Source organism: Oncorhynchus mykiss, chromosome 10, assembly GCF_057628025.1.
Source record: "Oncorhynchus mykiss isolate SJ-2025 chromosome 10, ASM5762802v1, whole genome shotgun sequence".
NCBI classification, from domain to species: domain Eukaryota; kingdom Metazoa; phylum Chordata; class Actinopteri; order Salmoniformes; family Salmonidae; genus Oncorhynchus; species Oncorhynchus mykiss.
In genome coordinates, this window is record NC_143031.1 from 88009298 (window position 1) to 88033411 (window position 24114).

Here is a 24114-nt window from a genome sequence, read left to right on the forward strand (position 1 = left end):
TAGATTAAACCCACTCCAGACATATCAGTGGTTCTGGTAGATTAAACCCACTCCAGACATATCAATGGTTCTGATGATGTTCTGGTAGATTAAACCCACTCCAGACATATCAGTGGTTCTGGTAGATTAAACCCACTCCAGACATATCAATGGTTCTGGTAGATTAAACCACTCCAGACATATCAATGGTTCTGATGATGTTCTGGTAGATTAAACCCACTCCAGACATATCAGTGGTTCTGGTAGATTAAACCCACTCCAGACATATCAATGGTTCTGGTAGATTAAACCCACTCCAGACATATCAATGGTTCTGGTAGATTAAACCCACTCCAGACATATCAATGGTTCTGATGATGTTCTGGTAGATTAAACCCACTCCAGACATATCAGTGGTTCTGGTAGATTAAACCCACTCCAGACATATCAATGGTTCTGGCAGATTAAACCCACTCCAGACATATCAGTGGTTCTGATGATGTTCTGGTAGATTAAACCACTCCAGACATATCAGTGGTTCTGGTAGATTAAACCCACTCCAGACATATCAGTGGTTCTGGTAGATTAAACCTACTCCAGACATATCAATGGTTCTGATGTTTTATTAGAAGGTAAAAAAAAACAACATTCATAAAAACATGTCTATTATTAATCTAAGGAACAGAAGACTATTTTACAACCATCTAGATAGGTGTGTGTGAGAGAGGTTGGTGGTGTGTGTGTGTGTGTGTGAGAGAGAGACTGGAGAGGTGTGTAAATCCCCTCGTGGATTTAAAAGGACCGGACAGGTGCACCAACCAATCACGAGGAGAGAAGGAGTGGACACTTCTGGAAGAGGGTACAGAATATGAGTGTCCGACCACCTCTCAGTATAATCTGTCTGCCCGTCCTAGCGAGGTGGGAACCCGCGGTGTGGACCCCCCCGCCCTCTGAACCCTCCCCTGTCCCCTCTAAAGGACCTGTTCCTCTCCCGGCCCCTGTCCCCCCCCCGGCCGGCATTAGGACCCCCCCGCCCTCCACGGGATGACCCCCCTCCACGGTCTGACTTCAGCTTGGAGGGAGGTGACTTGGGTCGCAGACGTTCTATCTCCTCCGTACAGCCTGGAGGACACATCAAGAGGAGAGAACAGAGGGATTAGACCAGAGAAGAAGAGATGGAGGAGAGAGAGGAGAGAACAGAGGGATTAGACCAGAGAAGAAGAGATGGAGGAGAGAGAGGAGAGAACAGAGGGATTAGACCAGAGAAGAAGAGATGGAGGAGAGAGAGGAGAGAACAGAGGGATTAGACCAGAGAAGAAGAGATGGAGGAGAGAGAGAGGAGAGAGAGATGGAGGAGGGAGAAGAGAGATGAGATGGAGGAGAGAGAGAGGAGAGAGAGATGAGATGGAAGAGAGGAGAGAGAGATGGAGGAGAGGGAGAAGAGAGATGAGATGGAGGCGAGAGAGGAGATGGAGGAGAGAGAGAAGATGGAGGAGAGAGAAGAGATGGAGGAGAGGGAGAGAGAGAAGAGATGGAGGAGAGGAGAGAGATGAAGGAGAGGGAGAAGAGAGATGAAGGAGAGGGAGAGGAGAGAGAGATAAGAGATGGAGGAGAGATTAGATGGAGGAGAGAGAGGAGGAAGAGATGAGAAGAGATGGAGGAGAGGAGAGAGAGAACAGACAAGACAGATTGAGGTGTGTGTGTGTATGTGTGTGTGTGTGTGTGTGTGTGTGTGTGTGTGTGTGTGTGTGTGTGATTAAGGACCTACCTGAGAGGTGAGACTGTGTGATTGAGAAGTGGGAGGAGTAAGACTCTGAGTTGAAGTTACTGTTGGTCAGAGTAGGACCTACTGTCAACCACCCTGAAGAGAGAGAGAGAGAGGAGAAGATAGATAGAGAGGGGAGGAGATAGGGGAGAGAGGAGAGGAGGGAGAGAGAGGGGGAGAGAGGAGAGAGAGGGGGAGAGAGGGGGAGAGAGGAGAGAGAGGGGGAGAGAGGGGGAGAGAGGAGGGAGAGAGAGGGGGGGGGGCGAAAGAGGGGAGAGAGAGAGAGAGAGAGAGAGAGAGAGAGAGAGAGAGAGAGAGAGAGAGAGAGAGAGAGAGAGATACATTTAACCTAAATAAATGGACCACAACCTGAACAAATCTAGAAGGCTACAATCATCCTCCAGTCCTCTATCTGAATCAGGGTTAATTTTTTTCTCCTCTGAAATCATGGAGGATTCCTGATTTCCTGCCGATTCCCTCTCAATTCAGAGGATTCCTGATTTCCTGCCGATTCAGAGGATTCCTGATTTCCTGCCGATTCCCTCTCAATTCAGAGGATTCCTGATTTCCTGCCGATTCAGAGGATTCCTGATTTCCTCTCGATTCAGAGGATTCCTGATTCCCTCTCAATTCAGAGGATTCCTGATTTCCTGCCGATTCAGAGGATTCCTGATTCCCTCTCAATTCAGAGGATTCCTGATTTCCTGCCGATTCAGAGGATTCCTGATTTCCTCTCGATTCAGAGTATTCCTGATTCCCTCTCGATTCAGAGGATTCCTGATTTCCTCTCGATTCCGCGTGTGTGTGATCCAGGAGAGAACGACTCTCCCGTTGAAGACACGCTAGTTCAAAGCCGACCGTGGTACTGCAGGCATTGTTAGCAAGAAAACAGGATCCCCCAATTATAAGTGAATGAAAAAAATGTCAATCTTCATGGTGAACTAAATAAAATAAAGATTTGAAGACAATCATGACTTCTAACAACACCACGTGTATGTCTTTGCACCGATTACTTTTTAAAATGCACACAGAAGGAGTTGTAATGACATGCTGCAGTACCCCGGTCAGCCTTCAACTAGAGTTAATCAACGAGAGGGGGCAGCACTGAACTAGCCTGCAGTACCCCGGTCAGCCTTCAACAAGAGTTAGTCAACGAGAGGGGGCAGCACTGAGCTAGTCAACGAGAGGGGGCAGCACTGAGCTAGTCAACGAGAGGGGGCAGCACTGAGCTAGCCTGCAGTACCCCGGTCAGCCTTCAACTAGAGTTAATCAACGAGAGGGGGCAGCACTGAGCTAGTCAACGAGAGGGGGAAGCACTGACTTAGTCAACGAGAGGGGGCAGCACTGAGCTAGCCTGCAGTACCCCAGTCAGCCTTCAACTAGAGATAGTCAACGAGAGGGGGCAGCATTGAGCTAGTCAACGAGAGGGGGCAGCACTGAGCTAGCCTGCAGTACCCCAGTCAGCCTTCAACTACAGTTAATCAACGAGAGGGGGCAGCACTGAGCTAGTCAAAGAGAGGGGGCAGCACTGAGTTAGTCAACGAGAGGGGGCAGCACTGAGCTAGCCTGCAGTACCCCAGTCAGCCTTCAACTAGAGTTAATCAACGAGAGGGGGCAGCACTGAGCTAGTCAACGAGAGGGGGCAGCACTGAGTTAGTCAACGAGAGGGGGCAGCACTGAGCTAGCCTGCAGTACCCCAGTCAGCCTTCAACTAGAGTTAATCAACGAGAGGGGGCAGCACTGAGCTAGCCTGCAGTACCCCGGTCAGCCTTCAACTAGAGTTAGTCAACGAGAGGGGGCAGCACTGAGCTAGTCAACGAGAGGGGGCAGCACTGAGCTAGTCAACGAGAGGGGGGCAACACTGAGCTAGTCAACGAGAGGGGGGCAGCACTGAGCTAGTCAACGAGAGGGGGCAGCAATGAGCTAGTCTGCAGTACCCCAGTCAGCCTTCAACTAGAGATAGTCAACGAGAGGGGGCAGCACTGAGCTAGTCAACGAGAGGGGGCAGCACTGAGCTATTCAACGAGAGTGGGCAGCACTGAGCTAGTCAACGAGAGAGGGGAAGCACTGAGCTAGTCAACGAGAGGGGGCAGCACTGAGCTAGTCAACGAGAGGGGGCAGCACTGAGCTAGCCTGCAGTACCCCAGTCAGCTTTCAACTAGAGTTAGTCAACGAGAGGGGGCAGCACTGAGCTAGCCTGCAGTACCCCAGTCAGCCTTCAACTAGAGTTAGTCAACGAGAGGGGGCAGCACTGAGCTAGCCTGCAGTACCCCAGTCAGCCTTCAACTAGAGTTAGTCAACGAGAGGGGGCAGCACTGAGTTAGTCAACGAGAGGGGGCAGCACTGAGCTAGTCAACGAAAGGGGGCATCACTGAGCTAGTCAACGAGAGGGGGCAGCACTGAGCTAGCCTGCAGTACCCCAGGCAGCCTTCAACTAGAGTTAGTCAACGAGAGGGGGCAGCACTGAGCTAGTCAACGAGAGGGGGCAGCACTGAGCTAGTCAACGAGAGTGGGCAGCCCTGAGCTAGTCAACGAGAGGGGGCAGCACTGAGCTAGCCTGCAGTACCCCAATCAGCCTTTAACTAGAGTTAATCAACGAGAGGGGGCAGCACTGAGCTAGCTTGCAGTACCCCGGTCAGCCTTCAACAAGAGTTAGTCAACGAGAGGGGGCAGCACTGAGCTAGCCTGCAGTACCCCGGTCAGCTTTCAACTAGAGTTAGTCAACGAGAGGGGGCAGCACTGAGCTAGCCTGCAGTACCCCAGTCAGCCTTCAACTAGAGTTAATCAACGAGAGGGGGCAGCACTGAGCTAGCCTGCAGTACCCCGGTCAGCCTTCAACTAGAGTTAGTCAACGAGAGGGGGCAGCACTGAGTTAGTCAACGAGAGGGGGCAGCACTGAGCTAGTCAACGAGAGGGGGCAGCACTGAGCTAGTCAACGAGAGGGGGCAGCACTGAGCTAGTCAACGAGAGGGGGCAGCACTGAGCTAGTCAACGAGAGGGGGCAGCACTGAGCTAGTCAACGAGAGGGGGCAGCAATGAGCTAGTCAACAAGAGGGGGCAGCACTGAGCTAGTCAACGAGAGGGGGCAGCACTGAGCTAGTCAACGAGAGGGGGCAGCACTGAGCTAGTCAACTAGAGGGGGCAGCACTGAGCTAGTCAACTAGAGGGGGCAGCACTGAGCTAGTCAACGAGAGGGGGCAGCACTGAGCTAGTCAACGAGAGGTGGCAGCACTGAGCTAGTCAACGAGAGGGGGCAGCACTGAGCTAGTCAACGAGAGGGGGCAGCACTGAGCTAGTCAACGATAGGGGGCAGCACTGAGCTAGTCCGCAGCGTCACTTCCTGGAGTGGGTGGAACTGCTCGTGTCTCCATGAGACGCCATCTTATCTGGCTTCAGTGTGCTATTGAGTCTTCACATAGGAATGAATGATGTCACCTGGTCTGATGACCTACCTGGTCTGATGACCCACCTGGTCTAATGACCCACCTGGTCTGAGGACCCACCTGGTCTGATGACCCACCTGGTCTGATGACCCACCTGGTCTGTTGACCCACCTGGTCTGAGGACCCACCTGGTCTGAGGACCCACCTGGTCTGATGCCCCACCTGGTCTGTTGACCCACCTGGTCTGATGCCCCACCTGGTCTGATGCCCCACCTGGTCTGAGGACCCACCTGGTCTGTTGACCCACCTGGTCTGATGGTAGAGTCTCGTCCAAACAGGTGTAGTCTTCGTCTCCCCAGACAGAAGTGTTCTATAATATGAAATATCTCCACTGGCTTCTCCACGTTCCCGATCTCAGGCTCCTCGGTAATAATCAGGTCGATATCCACGTTGGCGTGGATGAAATCCCCATCTGTCGACCTCCGGACTGTTCCCTTAATACCCATTAGACAGTGTTCCTAGGGGGGGGGGGGGGGAGAGTGAGGAGAGTGGAGAGGGGGAGAGGGAGGGAGGAGAGTGGAGAGGGGGAGGGAAGGGGAAGGAAGAAGGGGAGAAATCATGGTACATTTTTGTAAATTGTGCATGAGACTGTTTGTGTGTTGGTGTCGCTGGTGTGTGTGTGTGTGTCATGGTGTGTGTGTGTCATGGTGTGTGTGTCATGGTGTGTGTGTGTGTGTGTCATGGTGTGTGTGTGTCATGGTGTGTGTGTGTGTGTGTCATGGTGTGTGTGTGTCATGGTGTGTGTGTGTGTCATGGTGTGTGTGTGTGTGTGTGTCATGGTGTGTGTGTGTGTGTGTGTCATGGTGTGTGTGTGTGTGTCATGGTGTGTGTGTGTCATGGTGTGTGTGTCATGGTGTGTGTGTGTGTGTGTCATGGTGTGTGTGTGTCATGGTGTGTGTGTGTGTGTGTCATGGTGTGTGTGTGTCATGGTGTGTGTGTGTGTCATGGTGTGTGTGTGTGTGTGTGTCATGGTGTGTGTGTGTGTGTGTGTCATGGTGTGTGTGTGTGTGTCATGGTGTGTGTGTTGGTGTCGCTGGTGTGTGTGTGTCATGGTGTGTGTGTGTGTGTCATGGTGTGTGTGTGTGTCATGGTGTGTGTTACCTTGGTTCTCTGAAACACAGCTTTAGGGTCGAGGGTTTTGGTCTTTCCAGGGTTGTTCTTGTTGGTTTTGATCCAACAGATATCCTCACAACGCCTGAAACCCCACTTTCTCAGACACTGTGGAGGAGGGAGAGGGGGGAGGAGGGAGAGGGAGGAGGGAGAGGGGGGAGGAGGGAGAGGAGGGGGAGAGGGGGATAGGAGGGAGGGAGAGAGAAGAGAGAGGGAAGAGAGGAGGCATGGAGGCATGTTTTTAAATGATTCCATTCTCCCCAGGTCCAGTCTCTCTCTGTGTATAATACCATTCTCCCCAGGTCCCCCTCTCTGTGTATAATACCATTCTCCCCAGGTCCAGTCCCTCTCTGTGTATAATACCATTCTCCCCAGGTCCAGTCCCTCTCTGTGTATAATACCATTCTCCCCAGGTCCAGTCCCTCTCTCTGTGTATAATACCATTCTCCCCAGGTCCCTCTCTCTGTGTATAATACCATTCTCCCCAGGTCCAGTCTCTCTCTGTGTATAATACCATTCTCCCCAGGTCCAGTCCCTCTCTCTGTGTATAATACCATTCTCCCCAGGTCCAGTCTCTCTCTGTGTATAATACCATTCTCCCCAGGTCCAGTCCCTCTCTCTGTGTATAATACCATTCTCCCCAGGTCCCTCTCTGTGTATAATACCATTCTCCCCAGGTCCCTCTCTCTGTGTATAATACCATTCTCCCCAGGTCCAGTCCCTCTCTGTGTATAATACCATTCTCCCCAGGTCCCTCTCTGTGTATAATACCATTCTCCACAGGTCCAGTCCCTCTCTCTGTGTATAATACCATTCTCCCCAGGTCCCTCTCTCTGTGTATAATACCATTCTCCCCAGGTCCAGTCCCTCTCTGTGTATAATACCATTCTCCCCAGGTCCCTCTCTCTGTGTATAATACCATTCTCCCCAGGTCCCCCTCTCTGTGTATAATACCATTCTCCCCAGGTCCCTCTCTCTGTGTATAATACCAATCTCCCCAGGTCCCTCTCTCTGTGTATAATACCATTCTCCCCAGGTCCCTCTCTATCTGTGTATAATACCATTCTCCCCAGGTCCCCCTCTCTGTGTATAATACCATTCTCCCCAGGTCCAGTCCCTCTCTGTGTATAATACCATTCTCCCCAGGTCCCTCTCTCTGTGTATAATACCATTCTCCCCAGGTCCCTCTCTCTCTGTGTATAATACCATTCTCCCCAGGTCCCCCTCTCTGTGTATAATACCATTCTCCCCAGGTACAGTCCCTCTCTGTGTATAATACCATTCTCCCCAGGTCCCTCTCTCTGTGTATAATACCATTCTCCCCAGGTCCCTCTCTCTGTGTATAATACCATTCTCCCCAGGTCCCTCTCTCTCTGTGTATAATACCATTCTCCCCAGGTCCCTCTCTCTGTGTATAATACCATTCTCCCCAGGTCCAGTCCCCCTCTCTGTGTATAATACCATTCTCCACAGGTCCAGTCCCTCTCTCTGTGTATAATACCATTCTCCCCAGGTCCCTCTCTCTGTGTATAATACCATTCTCCCCAGGTCCAGTCCCTCTCTCTGTGTATAATACCATTCTCCACAGGTCCAGTCCCTCTCTCTGTGTATAATACAATTCTCCCCAGGTCCCCCTCTCTGTGTATAATACCATTCTCCACAGGTCCAGTCCCTCTCTCTGTGTATAATACCATTCTCCCCAGGTCCAGTCCCTCTCTGTGTATAATACCATTCTCCACAGGTCCAGTCCCTCTCTCTGTGTATAATACCATTCTCCACAGGTCCAGTCCCTCTCTCTGTGTATAATACCATTCTCCCCAGGTCCCTCTCTCTGTGTATAATACCATTCTCCCCAGGTCCAGTCCCTCTCTCTGTGTATAATACCATTCTCCACAGGTCCAGTCCCTCTCTCTGTGTATAATACAATTCTCCCCAGGTCCCCCTCTCTGTGTATAATACCATTCTCCACAGGTCCAGTCCCTCTCTCTGTGTATAATACCATTCTCCCCAGGTCCAGTCCCTCTCTGTGTATAATACCATTCTCCCCAGGTCCCTCTCTCTGTGTATAATACCATTCTCCCCAGGTCCCTCTCTCTGTGTATAATACCATTCTCCCCAGGTCCAGTCCCTCTCTATGTATAATACCATTCTCCCCAGGTCCCTCTCTCTGTGTATAATACCATTCTCCACAGGTCCAGTCCCTCTCTCTGTGTATAATACCATTCTCCCCAGGTCCCTCTCTCTGTGTATAATACCATTCTCCACAGGTCCAGTCCCTCTCTCTGTGTATAATACCATTCTCCCCAGGTCCCTCTCTCTGTGTATAATACCATTCTCCCCAGGTCCAGTCCCTCTCTCTGTGTATAATACCATTCTCCCCAGGTCCCTCTCTCTGTGTATAATACCATTCTCCACAGGTCCAGTCCCTCTCTCTGTGTATAATACCATTCTCCCCAGGTCCCTCTCTCTGTGTATAATACCATTCTCCCCAGGTCCAGTCCCTCTCTGTGTATAATACCATTTTTCACAGGTCCAGTCCCCCTCTCTGTGTATAATACCATTCTCCCCAGGTCCCTCTCTCTGTGTATAATACCATTCTCCCCAGGTCCCTCTCTCTGTGTATAATACCATTCTCCCCAGGTCCCTCTCTCTGTGTATAATACCATTCTCCCCAGGTCCCTCTCTGTGTATAATACCATTCTCCCCAGGTCCAGTCCCTCTCTCTGTGTATAATACCATTCTCCCCAGGTCCCTCTCTCTGTGTATAATACCATTCTCCCCAGGTCCCCCTCTCTGTGTATAATACCATTCTCCCCAGGTCCCTCTCTCTGTGTATAATACCATTCTCCCCAGGTCCCCCTCTCTGTGTATAATACCATTCTCCCCAGGTCCAGTCCCCCTCTCTATGTATAATACCATTCTCCACAGGTCCCTCTCTCTGTGTATAATACCATTCTCCCCAGGTCCCTCTCTCTCTGTGTATAATACCATTCTCCCCAGGTCCCTCTCTCTGTGTATAATACCATTCTCCCCAGGTCCAGTCCCTCTCTGTGTATAATACCATTCTCCACAGGTCCAGTCCCTCTCTCTGTGTATAATACCATTCTCCCCAGGTCCCTCTCTCTGTGTATAATACCATTCTCCCCAGGTCCCTCTCTCTGTGTATAATACCATTCTCCCCAGGTCCCTCTCTCTGTGTATAATACCATTCTCCCCAGGTCCCTCTCTGTGTATAATACCATTCTCCCCAGGTCCAGTCCCTCTCTCTGTGTATAATACCATTCTCCCCAGGTCCCTCTCTCTGTGTATAATACCATTCTCCCCAGGTCCCCCTCTCTGTGTATAATACCATTCTCCCCAGGTCCCTCTCTCTGTGTATAATACCATTCTCCCCAGGTCCCCCTCTCTGTGTATAATACCATTCTCCCCAGGTCCAGTCCCCCTCTCTATGTATAATACCATTCTCCCCAGGTCCCTCTCTCTGTATAATACCATTCTCCCCAGGTCCCCCTCTCTGTGTATAATACCATTCTCCCCAGGTCCAGTCCCCCTCTCTGTGTATAATACCATTCTCCCCAGGTCCCTCTCTCTGTGTATAATACCATTCTCCCCAGGTCCCTCTCTCTGTATAATACCATTCTCCCCAGGTCCAGTCCCTCTCTGTGTATAATACCATTCTCCCCAGGTCCCTCTCTCTGTGTATAATACCATTCTCCCCAGGTCCCCCTCTCTGTGTATAATACCATTCTCCCCAGGTCCAGTCCCTCTCTGTGTATAATACCATTCTCCCCAGGTCCAGTCCCTCTCTCTGTGTATAATACCATTCTCCCCAGGTCCCTCTCTCTGTGTATAATACCATTCTCCGCAGGTCCAGTCCCTCGCTCTGTATATAATACCATTCTCCCCAGGTCCAGTCCCTCTCTCTGTGTATAATACCATTCTCCCCAGGTCCCTCTCTCTGTGTATAATACCATTCTCCCCAGGTCCAGTCCCTCTCTCTGTATATAATACCATTCTCCCCAGGTCCAGTCCCTCTCTGTGTATAATACCATTCTCCCCACGTCCAGGCCCTCTCTGTGTATAATACCATTCTCCCCAGGTCCCTCTCTCTGTGTATAATACCATTCTCCCCAGGACCCTCTCTCTGTGTATAATACCATTCTCTCCAGGTCCAGTCCCTCTCTCTGTGTATAATACCATTCTCCCCAGGTCCAGTCCCTCTCTCTGTGTATAATACCATTCTCCCCAGGTCCAGTCCCTCTCTCTGTGTATAATACCATTCTCCCCAGGTCCCTCTCTCTGTGTATAATACCATTCTCCCCAGGTCCAGTCCCTCTCTCTGTGTATAATACCATTCTCCACAGGTCCCTCTCTCTGTGTATAATACCATTCTCCCCAGGTCCAGTCCCTCTCTGTGTATAATACCATTCTCCCCAGGTCCCTCTCTCTGTGTATAATACCATTCTCCCCAGGTCCCTCTCTCTGTGTATAATACCATTCTCCCCAGGTCCAGTCCCTCTCTCTGTGTATAATACCATTCTCCCCAGGTCCCTCTCTGTGTATAATACCATTCTCCCCAGGTCCAGTCCCTCTCTCTGTGTATAATACCATTTTCCCCAGGTCCAGTCCCTCTCTGTGTATAATACCATTCTCCCCAGGTCTCTCTCTCTGTGTATAATACCATTCTCCCCAGGTCCAGTCCCTCTCCTGATCCACACCAGAGAAAGACAAAGGAACGCAGGGCTGATATCTCCTCTATCTCCAGCTTCATAATCTAGAGGGAGAGAAGAAGAGGGAGAGAGAGGAGGGGGAGGGGAGAGAGAGGAGGGGGAGGAGAGAAGGAGAATGGAGGAGAGAAGGAGAAGGGAGGAGAGAAGGGGGAGAGAAGAGGGGGGAGGGGGAGAGAAGGGGGAGAGAAGAGGGGGGAGGAGGAGAGAAGAGAGAGAAGGGGGAGAGAAGGGGGAGGAGAGAAGGGAGGAGAGAAGAGGGGGGAGGAGAGAAGGGAGGAGAGAAGGAGGGGGGAGGAGGAGAGAAGAGAGAGAAGGGGGAGAGAAGGGGGAGGAGAAGGGAGGAGAGAAGAGGGTCCCATAGTACCCCCCCCCCCCAGTAACTCACATCGTCCCAGGTCCAGTAGTACCCCCCCCAGTAACTCACATCCTCCCATAGTACCCCCCCCCCCCCCCAGTAACTCACATCGTCCCAGTAGCGTTCTGTGTGGGGTATTCCTGACTCTCTGTAGTACCCCCCCCCCAGTAACTGACATCGTCCCAGGTCCAGTACCCCCCCCCCCAGTAACTCACATCGCCCTAGGTCCCAGACCCCCCCAGTAACTCACATCGTCCCAGTTCCAGTAGCGTTCTGTGTGGGGTATTCCTGACTCTCTGTAGTACCCCCCCCCCCCCCCAGTAACTGACATCGTCCCAGGTCCAGTACCCCCCCCCCCAGTAACTCACATCGCCCAGGTCCAGTACCCCCCCAGTAACTCACATCGTCCCAGGTCCAGTAGCGTTCTGTGTGGGGTATTCCTGACTCTCTGTAGTACCCCCCCCCAGTAACTCACATCGCCCAGGTCCAGTACCCCCCCCCCAGTAACTCACATCGTCCCAGGTCCAGTAGTACCCCCCCCCCCCCCCTCCAGTAACTCACATCGTCCCAGGTCCAGTACCCCCCCCCCTAGAACTCACATCGCCCAGGTCCAGTACCCCCCCCCAGTAACTCACATCGCCCAGGTCCAGTACCCCCCCCAGTAACTCACATCGTCCCAGGTCCAGTACCCCCCCCCCCAGTAACTCACATCGCCCAGGTCCAGTACCCCCCAGTAACTCACATCGTCCCAGTTCCAGTAGCGTTCTGTGTGGGGTATTCCTGACTCTCGGCAGACTCCCTCCCCCAGTAACTCACATCGTCCCAGGTCCAGTACCCCCCCCCCCAGTAACTCACATCGTCCCAGGGCCTTCAGTTCCCCCCCCAGTAACTCACATCGCCCAGGTCCAAGACCCCCCCCCAAGAACTCACACTCCCCAGTTCCAGTAGCGTTCTGTGTGGGGTATTCCTGACTCTCTGTAGTACCCCCCCCCCCCAGTAGCTCACATCGCCCAGGTCCAGCACCCCCCCCCAGTAACTCACATCGTCCCAGGTCCAGTACCCCCCCCCCCAGTAACTCACATCGTCCCAGGTCCAGTACCCCCCCCCCCAGTAACTCACATCGTCCCAGGTCCAGTAGCGTTCTGTGTGGGGTATTCCTGACTCTCTCTGTAGTACCCCCCCCCAGTAACTCACATCCTCCCATAGTACCCCCCCCCCAGTAACTCACATCGTCCCAGTTCCAGTAGCGTTCTGTGTGGGTATTCCTGACTCTCTGAGACCCCCCCCCCCAAACTCACATCGTCCCAGGTCCAGTAGCGTTCTGTGTGGGGTATTCCTGACTCTCTGTAGACCCCCCCCCCCCCAGTAACTCACATCGTCCCAGTTCCAGTAGCGTTCTGTGTGGGGTATTCCTGACTCTCTGTAGTACTCCTCTAGCGGGGGCTCCAGCAGGATCACATCAAACTTAGTCTTCAGATCACGCAGGTCAAAGTGCTCTGGGTCGGCCTGCAGATACCTACATTAACACGCGAGTCATTTAGCAGACGGCTCCTATCCAGAGTCACTACAGTAGGGAGTCATTTAGCAGACTCTCTTATCCAGAGCCACTACAGTAGGGAGTCATTTAACACACTCTCCTATCAGGGAGTCATTTAACAGACTCTCCTATCAGGGAGTCATTTAACAGACGCTACTATCAGGGAGTCATTTAACAGTACTCTCTTATCCAGAGCCACTACAGTAGGGGAGTCATTTAACACACTCTCCTATCAGGGAGTCATTTAACAGACGCTACTATCAGGGAGTAATTTAACAGACTCTCTATTAGGGAGTCATTTAACAGACTCTCCAGAGTCATTTATTAATAACTGGGACCTACATGGGGGGTTAAATGAACTGGGACCTACATGGGGGGTTAAATGACTGGGACCTACATGGGGGCTTAAATGACTGGGACCTACATCGGGGGGGTTAAATGACTGGGACCTACATGGGGGGTTAAATGACTGGGACCTACATGGGGGGGATTAAATGACTGGGACCTACATGGGGGGTTAAATGACTGGGACCTACATGGGGGGGATTAAATGACTGGGACCTACATGGGGGGGGGGTTAAATGACTGGGACCTACATGGGGGGGAGGGGGGTAAATGACTGGGACCTACATGGGAGGGGGGGGGGGGGGGGGGGGGGGGGTGTTAAATGACTGGGACCTACATGGGGGGGTAAATGACTGGGACCTACATGGGTGGAGATAAATGACTGGGACCTATATGGGGGGTTAAATGACTGGGACCTACATGGGAGGGGGGGGTTAAATGACTGGGACCTACATGGGGAGGAGGGGTTAAATGACTGGGACCTACATGGGAGGGGGGGGTTAAATGACTGGGACCTACATGGGAGGGGGGATTAAATGACTGGGACCTACATGGGGGGGAGGGGGTAAATGACTGGGACCTACATGGGAGGGGGGGTTAAATGACTGGGACCTACATGGGAGGGGGGGGGGGGTGTTAAATGACTGGGACCTACATGGGGGGTAAATGACTTGGACCTACATGGGGGGTAAATGACTGGGACTGACATGGGGGGGGGGGTTAAATTACTGGGACCTACATGGGGGGGAGGGGGGTAAATGACTGGGACCTACATGGGGGGGGGGGTGTTAAATGACTGGGACCTACATGGGGGGGTAAATGACTGGGACCTACATGGGAGGGAGGGGGGGGGGGGGGGTGTTAAATGACTGGGACCTACATGGGGGGGTAAATGACTGGGACCTACATGGGGGGGAGATAAATGACTGGGACCTATATGGGGGGTTAAATGACTGGGACCTACATGGGGGGGGGGGGGGGGAGTTAAATGACTGGGACCTACATGGGGGGGTTAAATGACTGGGACCTACATGGGGGGGGGGGGGTTAAATGACTGGGACCTGGGGGGGGGGTAAAAGACTGGGACCTACATGGGGGGGGTTAAATGACTGGGACCTAATGGGGGGGGGGGTTAAATGACTGGGACCTACATGGGGGAGATAATGACTGGGACCTACATGGGGGGGTTAAATGACTGGGACCTACATGGGGGGGGGGGGGGGGGATAAATGACTGGGACCTACATGGGGGTGGTGTTGGTGGTTGAGATCAGTTCATCCTTCAGTCTGATTAGCTCTCTGAGTTTAGGATACTCTTCAAACCGGTCTGCCAGACCTGAAACACATAGATTACACACAGATTACAAACACAGATTACACACACAGACACAGATTACACACACAGATTACACACACACACAGATTACACGCACACACAGATTACACACACACACAGACAACACGCACACACAGATTACACACAAACACAGAATACACGCACACACAGATTACACACACTGACACAGATTACACACACAGATTACACACAGACACAGATTACAGATACACTGTCGTACCGACGTCTCTGATGAAGTTCTGTGGTCGGTGTCCGGTGTCGACAAAGTGTTGACAGTAGTCATTATGGGGGTTCAGACTCTGGGTACCCTGATACAGACAGACAGACAGACAGTTAACCTATAACAACAGTGTTGACAGTAGTCATTATGGGAGTTCAGACTCTGGGTACCCTGATACAGACAGACAGACAGTTAACCTATAACAACAGTGTTGACAGTAGTCATTATGGGAGTTCAGACTCTGGGTACCCTGATACAGACAGACAGACAGTTAACCTATAACAACAGTGTTGACAGTAGTCATTATGGGAGTTCAGACTCTGGGTACCCTGATACAGACAGTTAACCTATAACAACAGTGTTGACAGTAGTCATTATGGGGGTTCAGACTCTGGGTACCCTGATACAGACAGACAGACAGTTAACCTATAACAACAGTGTTGACAGTAGTCATTATGGGGGTTCAGACTCTGGGTACCCTGATACAGACAGTTAACCTATAACAACAGTGTTGACATGTATGTGGTGTGTAGTGAGAGGTGTGTATGTTGTGTGTGTGTGTGTGGTGTGTGTGTGTGTGTAAATGTGGTGTGTGTGTGTTACCTTCAGGAAGGTGGTAGAGTCCTTGTAGACCTCTTCATAAGGGTTGCTCTCATCTGGCGGCTGCATCTCCAACTCCTCCTACACACACACACACACACGCACGCACGCACGCACGCACGCACACACACACACACACACACACACACACTAACAGAGAAGTTTCTCTTAGTGATCCAGTCTACCACAGAGACATTCCTCTCAGTGATCCAGTCTATTACAGAGACGTTCCTCTCAGTGAAACCAGTCTATCACAGAGACGTTCCTCTCAGTGATCCAATCTACCACAGAGACATTCCTCCAGTGATCCAGTCTATTACAGAGACGTTCCTCTCAGTGAACCAGTCTATTACAGAGACGTTCCTCTCAGTGATTCAGTCTATCACAGAGACGTTCTCTCAGTGATCCAGTCTATCACAGAGACGTTCCTCTCAGTGATCCAGTCTATCACAGAGACGTTCCTCTCAGTGATCCAATCTACCACAGAGAGTTCTTCTCAGTGATCCAGTCTATCACAGAGACGTTCCTCTCTGTAATCCAGTCTATCACAGAGACGTTTCTCTCAGTGATGTGTGTGTGTTCCTACCTTCTGCTCCTCAACGTCCTCCTCTGTGTCCTCTCCCTCCACCTGAGGCTTCCTCTTGGAGCTCGGCCCGGCAGCATCGAACGATGCCCTACACGTACACAATTTGTGGAATAGTTAAACAAGTGATTTGGGCTGGGCTGGAACAAAAATGTGCGCACTCCTGTGGTCCCCAGGGAATTGAGAAACACTCAAGGATTGCTGGAAGTGTGTGTGTATACCTGTGACAGTAGTCTGTGTGTGTGTGTGTGTGTGTGTGTGTGTGTGTGTGTGTGTGTGTGTGTACCTGTATGTCTCTCTGGTCTCCTCAATCTCCTTCAGTTCGTCTTTGCTGTTCAGAACGGCGCCTATACTGTCAGCACTCTCTGCTCCCAACTAGGGGAGGAACGGACCAGTTAGTTAGGGGAGGAACGGCGCCTATACTGTCCCCACTCTCTGCTCCCAACTAGGGGAGGAACGGACCAGTTAGTTAGGGGAGGAACGGTGCCTATACTGTCAGCACTCTCTGCTCCCAACTAGGGGAGGAACGGACCAGTTAGCTAGGGGAGGAACGGCGCCTATACTGTCCCCACTCTCTGCTCCCAACTAGGGGAGGAACGGACCAGTTAGTTAGGGGAGGAACGGACCAGTTAGTTAGGGGAGGAACGGACCAGTTAGTTAGGGGAGGAACGGCGCCTATACTGTCCCCACTCTCTGCTCCCAACTAGGGGAGGAATGGACCAGTTAGTTAGGGGAGGAACGGCGCCTATACTGTCCCCACTCTCTGCTCCCAACTAGGGGAGGAATGGACCAGTTAGTTAGGGGAGGAACGGCGCCTATACTGTCCGCACTCTCTGCTCCCAACTGGCGGAGGAACGGACCAGTTAGTTAGGGGAGGAACGGAGCCTATACTGTCCCCACTCTCTGCTCCCAACTAGGGGAGGAACGGACCAGTTAGTTAGGGGAGGAACGGACCAGTTAGTTAGGAGAGGAACGGTGCCTATACTGTCCGCACTCTCTGCTCCCAACTAGGGGAGGAACGGACCAGTTAGTTAGGGGAGGAACGGACCAGTTAGTTAGGGGAGGAACGGCGCCTATACTGTCCCCACTCTCTGCTCCCAACTAGGGGAGGAACGGACCAGTTAGTTAGGGGAGGAACGGCGCCTATACTGTCCCCACTCTCTGCTCCCAACTAGGGGAGGAACGGACCAGTTAGTTAGGGGAGGAACGGCGCCTATACTGTCAGCACTCTCTGCTCCCAACTAGGGGAGGAACGGACCAGTTAGTTAGGGGAGGAACAGCGCCTATACTGTCCGCACTCTCTGCTCCCAACTAGGGGAGGAACGGTGCCTATACTGTCAGCACTCTCTGCTCCCAACTAGGGGAGGAACGGACCAGTTAGTTAGGGGAGGAACGGCGCCTATACTGTCCCCACTCTCTGCTCCCAACTAGGACAGGAACGGACCAGTTAGTTAGTGGAGGAACGGACCAGTTAGTTAGGGGAGGAACGGCGCCTATACTGTCCCCACTCTCTGCTCCCAACTAGGGGAGGAACGGACCAGTTAGTTAGGGGAGGAACGGCGCCTATACTGTCCCCACTCTCTGCTCCCAACTAGCGGAGGAACGGACCAGTTAGCTAGCTATTAATGTTAGCTAAGACAGGAACAGACAAGTTAGCTAGCTATTAATGTTAGCTAGGACAGGAACAGACAAGTTAGTTAGCTAGGACAGGAACATACAAGTTAGTTAGCTATTAATGTTAGCTAGGACAGGAACGGACAAGTTAGCTAGCTATTAATGTTAGCTAGGACAGGAACAGACAAGTTAGTTAGCTAGGACAGGAACATACAAGTTAGTTAGCTATTAATGTTAGCTAGGACAGGAACGGACAAGTTAGCTAGCTATTAATGTTAGCTAGGACAGGAACACACAAGTTAGTTAGCTAGGACAGGAACATACAAGTTAGTTAGCTATTAATGTTAGCTAGGACAGGAACGGACAAGTTAGCTAGCTATTAATGTTAGCTAGGACAGGAACAGACAAGTTAGTTAGCTAGGACAGGAACATACAAGTTAGCTATCTATTAATGTTAGCTAGGACAGGAATGGACAAGTTAGTTAGCTACTAATGTTAGCCAGGTCAGGAATGGACAAGTTAGCTAGCTAGGTCAGGAATGGACAAGTTAGTTAGCTATTAATGTTAGCTAGGACAGGAATGGACAAGTTAGTTAGCTACTAATGTTAGCCAGGTCAGGAATGGACAAGTTAGCTAGCTAGGTCAGGAACAGACAAGTTAGTTAGCTATTAATGTTAGCTAGCTACTAATCTTAGCTAAAAGCTATCACTCTTCTCAAATAAAATCAGCCTAATGTATACAGCAGACATGGAATGCAACGCAATGTGCTTCACAGGATGTTTTACAAATAAAAAACAATAAAAATAAAAACAGACATTTAGTACACAAAAACATGAGGATAAAAATAATAACAATAAAAACTGAATGACTAAAAAGCACCCAGAGGAAAAGCAAAGGGTGTGTTTTAAGATCTCTTTTAAATATGTCAGTTTCTAAAGATGTTTAGCTAGGACAAGTTACGGACAAGTTAACTAGTAATGTTAGCTAAAAGCTATCACTCTTTGCTCCCAACTAGGAGAGGACCAGACAAGTTAGTTAACTAGTAATGTTAGCTAAAAGCTATCACTCTTTGCTCCCAACTAGGAGAGGACCAGACAAGTTAGTTAACTAGTAATGTTAGCTAAAAGCTATCACTCTTTGCTCCCAACTAGGAGAGGACCAGACAAGTTAGTTAGATACAAAGATTAGCTACAAAAACCAGCTACAGAACCAGTATCTGTGCGGAATGTTAAAAAAAAAAAAAACCTCAGACTAATACTCCCATTCACCAGCTCTGCAAGCGTTATGTCAAAATACATGAGTTGATTCACCAAAATACATGAGTTGATTCACCAAAATACATGAGTTGATTCACCAAAATACATGAGTTGATTCACCAAAATACATGAGTTGATTCACCAAAATACATGAGTTGATTCACCAAAATACATGAGTTGATTCACCAAAATATGGAGATTCGCTATGACCTGTATTTACTCCAGTTATAGCCGGTATCTACCTCCAAAACAGGGCTAAATAAATTAGCTGGAGTAAACTCCCAACCTGCATGGCAGTAATGAGGTAAACATGAGGTGCCAACTAGAATGTATTGAGTTGTAATAAACTTCCAACCTGCATGGCAGTAATGAGGTAAACATGAGGTGCCAACTAGAATGTATTGAGTTGTAGTAAACTCCCAACCTGCATGGCAGTAATGAGGTAAACATGAGGTGCCAACTAGAATGTATTGAGTTGTAGTAAACTCCCAACCTGCAAGGCAGTAATGAGGTAAACATGAGGTGCCAACTAGAATGTATTGAGTTGTAGTAAACTCCCAACCTGCAAGGCAGTAATGAGGTAAACATGAGGTGCCAACTAGAATGTATTGAGTTGTAGTAAACTCCCAACCTGCAAGGCAGTAATGAGGTAAACATGAGGTGCCAACTAGAATGTATTGAGTTGTAGTAAACTCCCAACCTGTAACGCAGTAATGAGGTAAACACGAGGTGCCAACTAGAATGTATTGAGTTGTAGTAAACTCCCAACCTGCAACGCAGTAATGAGGTAAACATGAGGTGCCAACTAGAATGTATTGAGTTGTAGTAAACTCCCAACCTGTAACGCAGTAATGAGGTAAACATGAGGTGCCAACTAGAATGTATTGAGCTGGAGTAAACTCCCAACCTGCAAGGCAGTAATGAGGTAAACATGAGGTGCAAACTAGAATGTATTGAGTTGTAGTAAACTCCCAACCTGTAACGCAGTAATGAGGTAAACATGAGGTGCCAACTAGAATGTATTGAGTTGTATTAAACTCCCAACCTGCAAGGCAGTAATGACGTAAACATGAGGTGCCAACTAGAATGTATTGAGTTGTAGTAAACTCCCAACCTGCATGGCAGTAATGAGGTAAACATGAGGTGCCAACTAGAATGTATTGAGTTGTAGTAAACTCCCAACCTGTAACGCAGTAATGAGGTAAACATGAGGTGCCAACTAGAATGTATTGAGCTGGAGTAAACTCCCAACCTGCAAGGCAGTAATGAGGTAAACATGAGGTGCCAACTAGAATGTATTGAGTTGTATTAAACTCCCAACCTGCAAGGCAGTAATGACGTAAACATGAGGTGCCAACTAGAATGTATTGAGCTGTAGTAAACTCCCAACCTGCATGGCAGTAATGAGGTAAACATGAGGTGCCAACTAGAATGTATTGAGTTGTAGTAAACTCCCAACCTGTAACGCAGTAATGAGGTAAACATGAGGTGCCAACTAGAATGTATTGAGCTGGAGTAAACTCCCAACCTGCAAGGCAGTAATGAGGTAAACATGAGGTGCCAACTAGAATGTATTGAGCTGGAGTAAACTCCCAACCTGCAAGGCAGTAATGAGGTAAACATGAGGTGCCAACTAGAATGTATTGAGTTGTAGTAAACTCCCAACCTGTAACGCAGTAATGAGGTAAACATGAGGTGCCAACTAGAATGTATTGAGCTGTAGTAAACTCCCAACCTGCAAGGCAGTAATGAGGTAAACATGAGGTGCCAACTAGAATGTATTGAGTTGTAGTAAACTCCCAACCTGTAACGCAGTAATGAGGTAAACATGAGGTGCCAACTAGAATGTATTGAGCTGTAGTAAACTCCCAACCTGCAAGGCAGTAATGAGGTAAACATGAGGTGCCAACTAGAATGTATTGAGTTGTAGTAAACTCCCAACCTGCAACGCAGTAATGAGGTAAACATGAGGTGCCAACTAGAATGTATTGAGTTGTAGTAAACTTCCAACCTGCAAGGCAGTAATGAGGTAAACATGAGGTGCCAACTAGAATGTATTGAGCTGTAGTAAACTCCCAACCTGCACTGAGATGCAGTGCCTTAGACCACTGCGCCATTCGGGAGCGATCTAAAAAATAATCCTCTTTGGCACCTCATGGAAACTCCATTACTGCCAGTAATGAGGATATATTTTTTTGATTGCTTCCGAATGGCGCAGTGGTCTAAGACACTGCATCTCAGTGCAAGAGGCGTCACTGCAGTACCTGGTTTGAATCCAGGCTGCATCACATCTGGCCGTGATCGGGAGTCCAGTAGGGCGGCGCGCAATTGGCCGAATTGTAAATAAGAATTTGTTCTTAACTGACGTATACTTAATAAAAAGCATATACAACTTCAATGATTTTTACTGAGTTAGTTCATATAAGGAAATCAATCGAAATAAATTCCTTCTGCCCTTATCTATGGATTTCACATGACTGGGCAGGGGCTCAGCCATGGGTGGGCATAGGCCCACCCACTGGGGAGCCAGGTCCACCCACTGGGGAGCCAGGTCCAGGAAAAACAGAATGTGTTTTTTTTCCCCCACAAAAGGGCTTTATCACAGCCAGAAATACTCCTCAGTTTCATCAGCTGTCCAGGTGGCTCAGGTCTCAGATGATCCTGCAGGTGAAGAAGCCGGAAGTGGAGGTCCTGGGTTGGCATGGTTACACATGGTCTGCGGTTGTGATGCCGGTTGGACGTATTGCCAAATTCTTTAAAACGACGTTGGAGGCGGCTTATTGTAGAGAAATTAACATTAAATTCTCTGGCTACAGCTCTGGTGAACATTCCTGCAGTCAGAATACCAATTGCACACTCCCTCAACGTGAGACATCTGTGGCATTGTGTTGTGACAAAAATGTGCATTTTTGTGGCTTTTTATTGTTCCCAGCTCAAGGTGCACCTGTGTAACAATCATGCTGTTTAATCAGGTTCTTGATATGCCACACCTTTCAGATGGATGGATTCTCTTGGTAAAGGAGAAACACTCACTAACAGGGATGTTGACAAATTAGAGCACAAAAGTTGAGAGAAATATGCTTTATGTGCTTATAGATCATTTCAGGTTATGAAACTTTACATGTTGCATTTCTATTTTTGTTCAGTGTACATACACACCGGCATAACGGGAGTAAATGAAGACAGTTGTTCAGCGACACTCCATATTTGGTATGAACGGTTGCAGAGCTGGTTAATAATGGGATTTTGAATCTTTCTGGGCGTTAGAGACGCCTCTAATGCACAGAGATAATGGTTCATCTAGAAGCCATCCGTCTCTTAGCTACAAACATACGTTAGAGACGCCTCTAATGCACAGAGATAATGGTTCATCTAGAAGCCATCGTCTCTTAGCTACGATCATACGCACAAAATGCTCTCACGTCATAACAGCAACTAATGTCTAGGACGAACAATAGCTAGCTAACGTAACTATTATGAGTTGATAAAAGATACTTGGTCAACTATCATGCGTTGGTTAACTAATATACGTTTAGCTTTTTCCACTCAACTCAATCAAGGTCAATTGGCATCACTTTACTGCCACAAAATAGCTAAATAACAATAATATGTACAGTAACTACGATTGTTAACTAACAAGTTAATAGCTAACTAGAGGCTCACTTTAGACGATGTGCTAGGTCAATGACATGTTAAGTCATGCTAATAGCTAACGTTACCTGTTGACCTAATCCTATTCAGTTAAAAACACCGTAGCATAACGTTAACTGTTTACATTAGCTACAAATGTTAGTCAACTCACAAGGTATGGTAGTTATGTAGCTAGATACATAGATGTCTCTTCCCTCAGGCTAAAGGCTTTAGTGGCCAGCATGTAACCTCCCCTTATCTCACCTCATTCTACTCACATTGTATATAGACTTGTTTTTCTACTGTATTATTGACTGTATGTTTGTTTATGTGTAACTCTGTGTTGTAGTATGTGTCGTACTGCTTTGCTTTATCTTGGGTCGGGGTTTCAGTTGTAAATGAGAACTTGTTCTCAACTGGCCGACCTGGTTAAATAAAGGTGTTCTCAACTGGCCGACCTGGTTAAATAAAGGTGTTCTCAACTGGCCGACCTGGTTAAATAAAGGTGGAATAAATCAATAAAATCAAAAACAAGAAGACAACGCATGTTAACTCCCCAGCTAGTATAACTAGCTTAGCTACAGCTAGCTACCTGTTGAGCTAGAAGCTGGCGTCGCAGCTTCTGCTTTTCCCGTATCTCCTGTAGGCGACTATTCATTTCTTTATCGGTGATTAGTTTAATAAAGTATTTCGTTAGTTACACAAAAAAAATAGTTTAAAACTTGTTTTTTTTCTTGCTGCGGTTTCGGAGGTCGAAAGCTTTTTTACTCGAAAACAATGAACGTTAGTCGAGTTGTGATGACGTTCATCCGGTTCGAATGCTGCGCATGTGATTTGCGTCACAGTTCGTCGCGTTCCTGTCTTTCTGCTGGTGCAATGGAGTAGATGCGACCACACGGTGGTGATGTTGTATCGCGTTATTCCACCGTGAATAAACTGTGAACAATGATCATCAGAAAGGCCGTTTGTCACCAATTCTCTCTACTTCCACCCAAAGTGTGCTGGAAGAGGGGCGTTAACTTCCTCTAGCTAGCCCATGCCTCTACCAACCTATAGCTTTCAGATGTTGCTGTAGAGAGCAGTGAAGGTGTAGACTTCAGGAGGAAAGAGAGATTATTGTGTTTCAGTAGCAGGGCTGTTCCAGTAGCAGGGTCTTTCCAGTAGCAGGGCTGTTCCAGTAGCAGGGTCGTTCCACCAATTCCAGTAGCAGGGTTGTTCCAGTAGCAGGGCTGTTCCAGTAGCAGGGTCGTTCCACCAATTCCAGTAGCAGGGTCGTTCCAGTAGCAGGGTCGTTCCAGTAGCAGGGCCGTTCCAGTAGCAGGGTCGTTCCACCAATTCCAGTAGCAGGGTCGTTCCAGTAGCAGGGTCGTTCCAGTAGCAGGGTCGTTCCAGTAGCAGGGCCGTTCCAGTAGCAGGGTTGTTCCAGTAGCAGGGTCTTTCCAGTAGCAGGGTCGTTCCAGTAGCAGGGTCGTTCCAGTAGCAGGGTCGTTCCAGTAGCAGGGTCGTTCCAGTAGCAGGGTTGCTCCAGTAGCAGGGCCGTTCCAGTAGCTGGGTCGTTCCAGTAGCAGGGTCGTTCCAGTAGCAGGGTCGT

At 49.4% G+C, this 24114-nt stretch overlaps 2 protein-coding genes across 2 annotated transcripts; both read right to left on the minus strand.

Moving 5' to 3' along the window:
• Positions 1–588: 588 nt before the first annotated feature.
• Positions 589–23388, minus strand: mettl14 (methyltransferase 14, N6-adenosine-methyltransferase non-catalytic subunit). The gene is made up of 12 exons (XM_090188430.1): positions 23116–23388; positions 16310–16398; positions 16027–16114; positions 15444–15521; positions 14841–14928; positions 14509–14599; positions 12757–12898; positions 10979–11071; positions 6289–6405; positions 5435–5645; positions 1748–1840; positions 589–1101 (listed from the first exon to the last, which is right to left on the minus strand). Exons 1-12 carry the CDS (start codon positions 23179–23181, stop codon positions 890–892), a joined length of 1368 nt encoding a protein of 455 aa, XP_090044556.1. The 5' UTR covers positions 23182–23388; the 3' UTR covers positions 589–889.
• Positions 17622–23107, minus strand: LOC149980677 (uncharacterized). The gene is made up of 2 exons (XM_090188429.1): positions 22982–23107; positions 17622–22948 (listed from the first exon to the last, which is right to left on the minus strand). The coding sequence occupies exon 2, from the start codon at positions 21008–21010 to the stop codon at positions 19097–19099; it is 1914 nt and encodes a 637-aa protein (XP_090044555.1). The 5' UTR covers positions 21011–22948; positions 22982–23107; the 3' UTR covers positions 17622–19096.
• Positions 23389–24114: the final 726 nt, after the last annotated feature.

Bases quoted from the DNA above. Each gene is read 5' to 3' on its own strand.
- LOC149980677 (XM_090188429.1), bottom strand. From the start codon at position 21,010: ATGGCGCAGTGGTCTAAGGCACTGCATCTCAGTGCAGGTTGGGAGTTT.
- mettl14 (XM_090188430.1), bottom strand. From the start codon at position 23,181: ATGAATAGTCGCCTACAGGAGATACGGGAAAAGCAGAAGCTGCGACGC. The intron at 16,115-16,309 runs GTACACACACAC...GTGTACGTGTAG, and splicing joins GAGACCAGAGAGACATACAG to GGCATCGTTCGATGCTGCCG. The intron at 14,929-15,443 runs GTAACACACACA...TGTCTGTATCAG, and splicing joins ACTCTACCACCTTCCTGAAG to GGTACCCAGAGTCTGAACCC.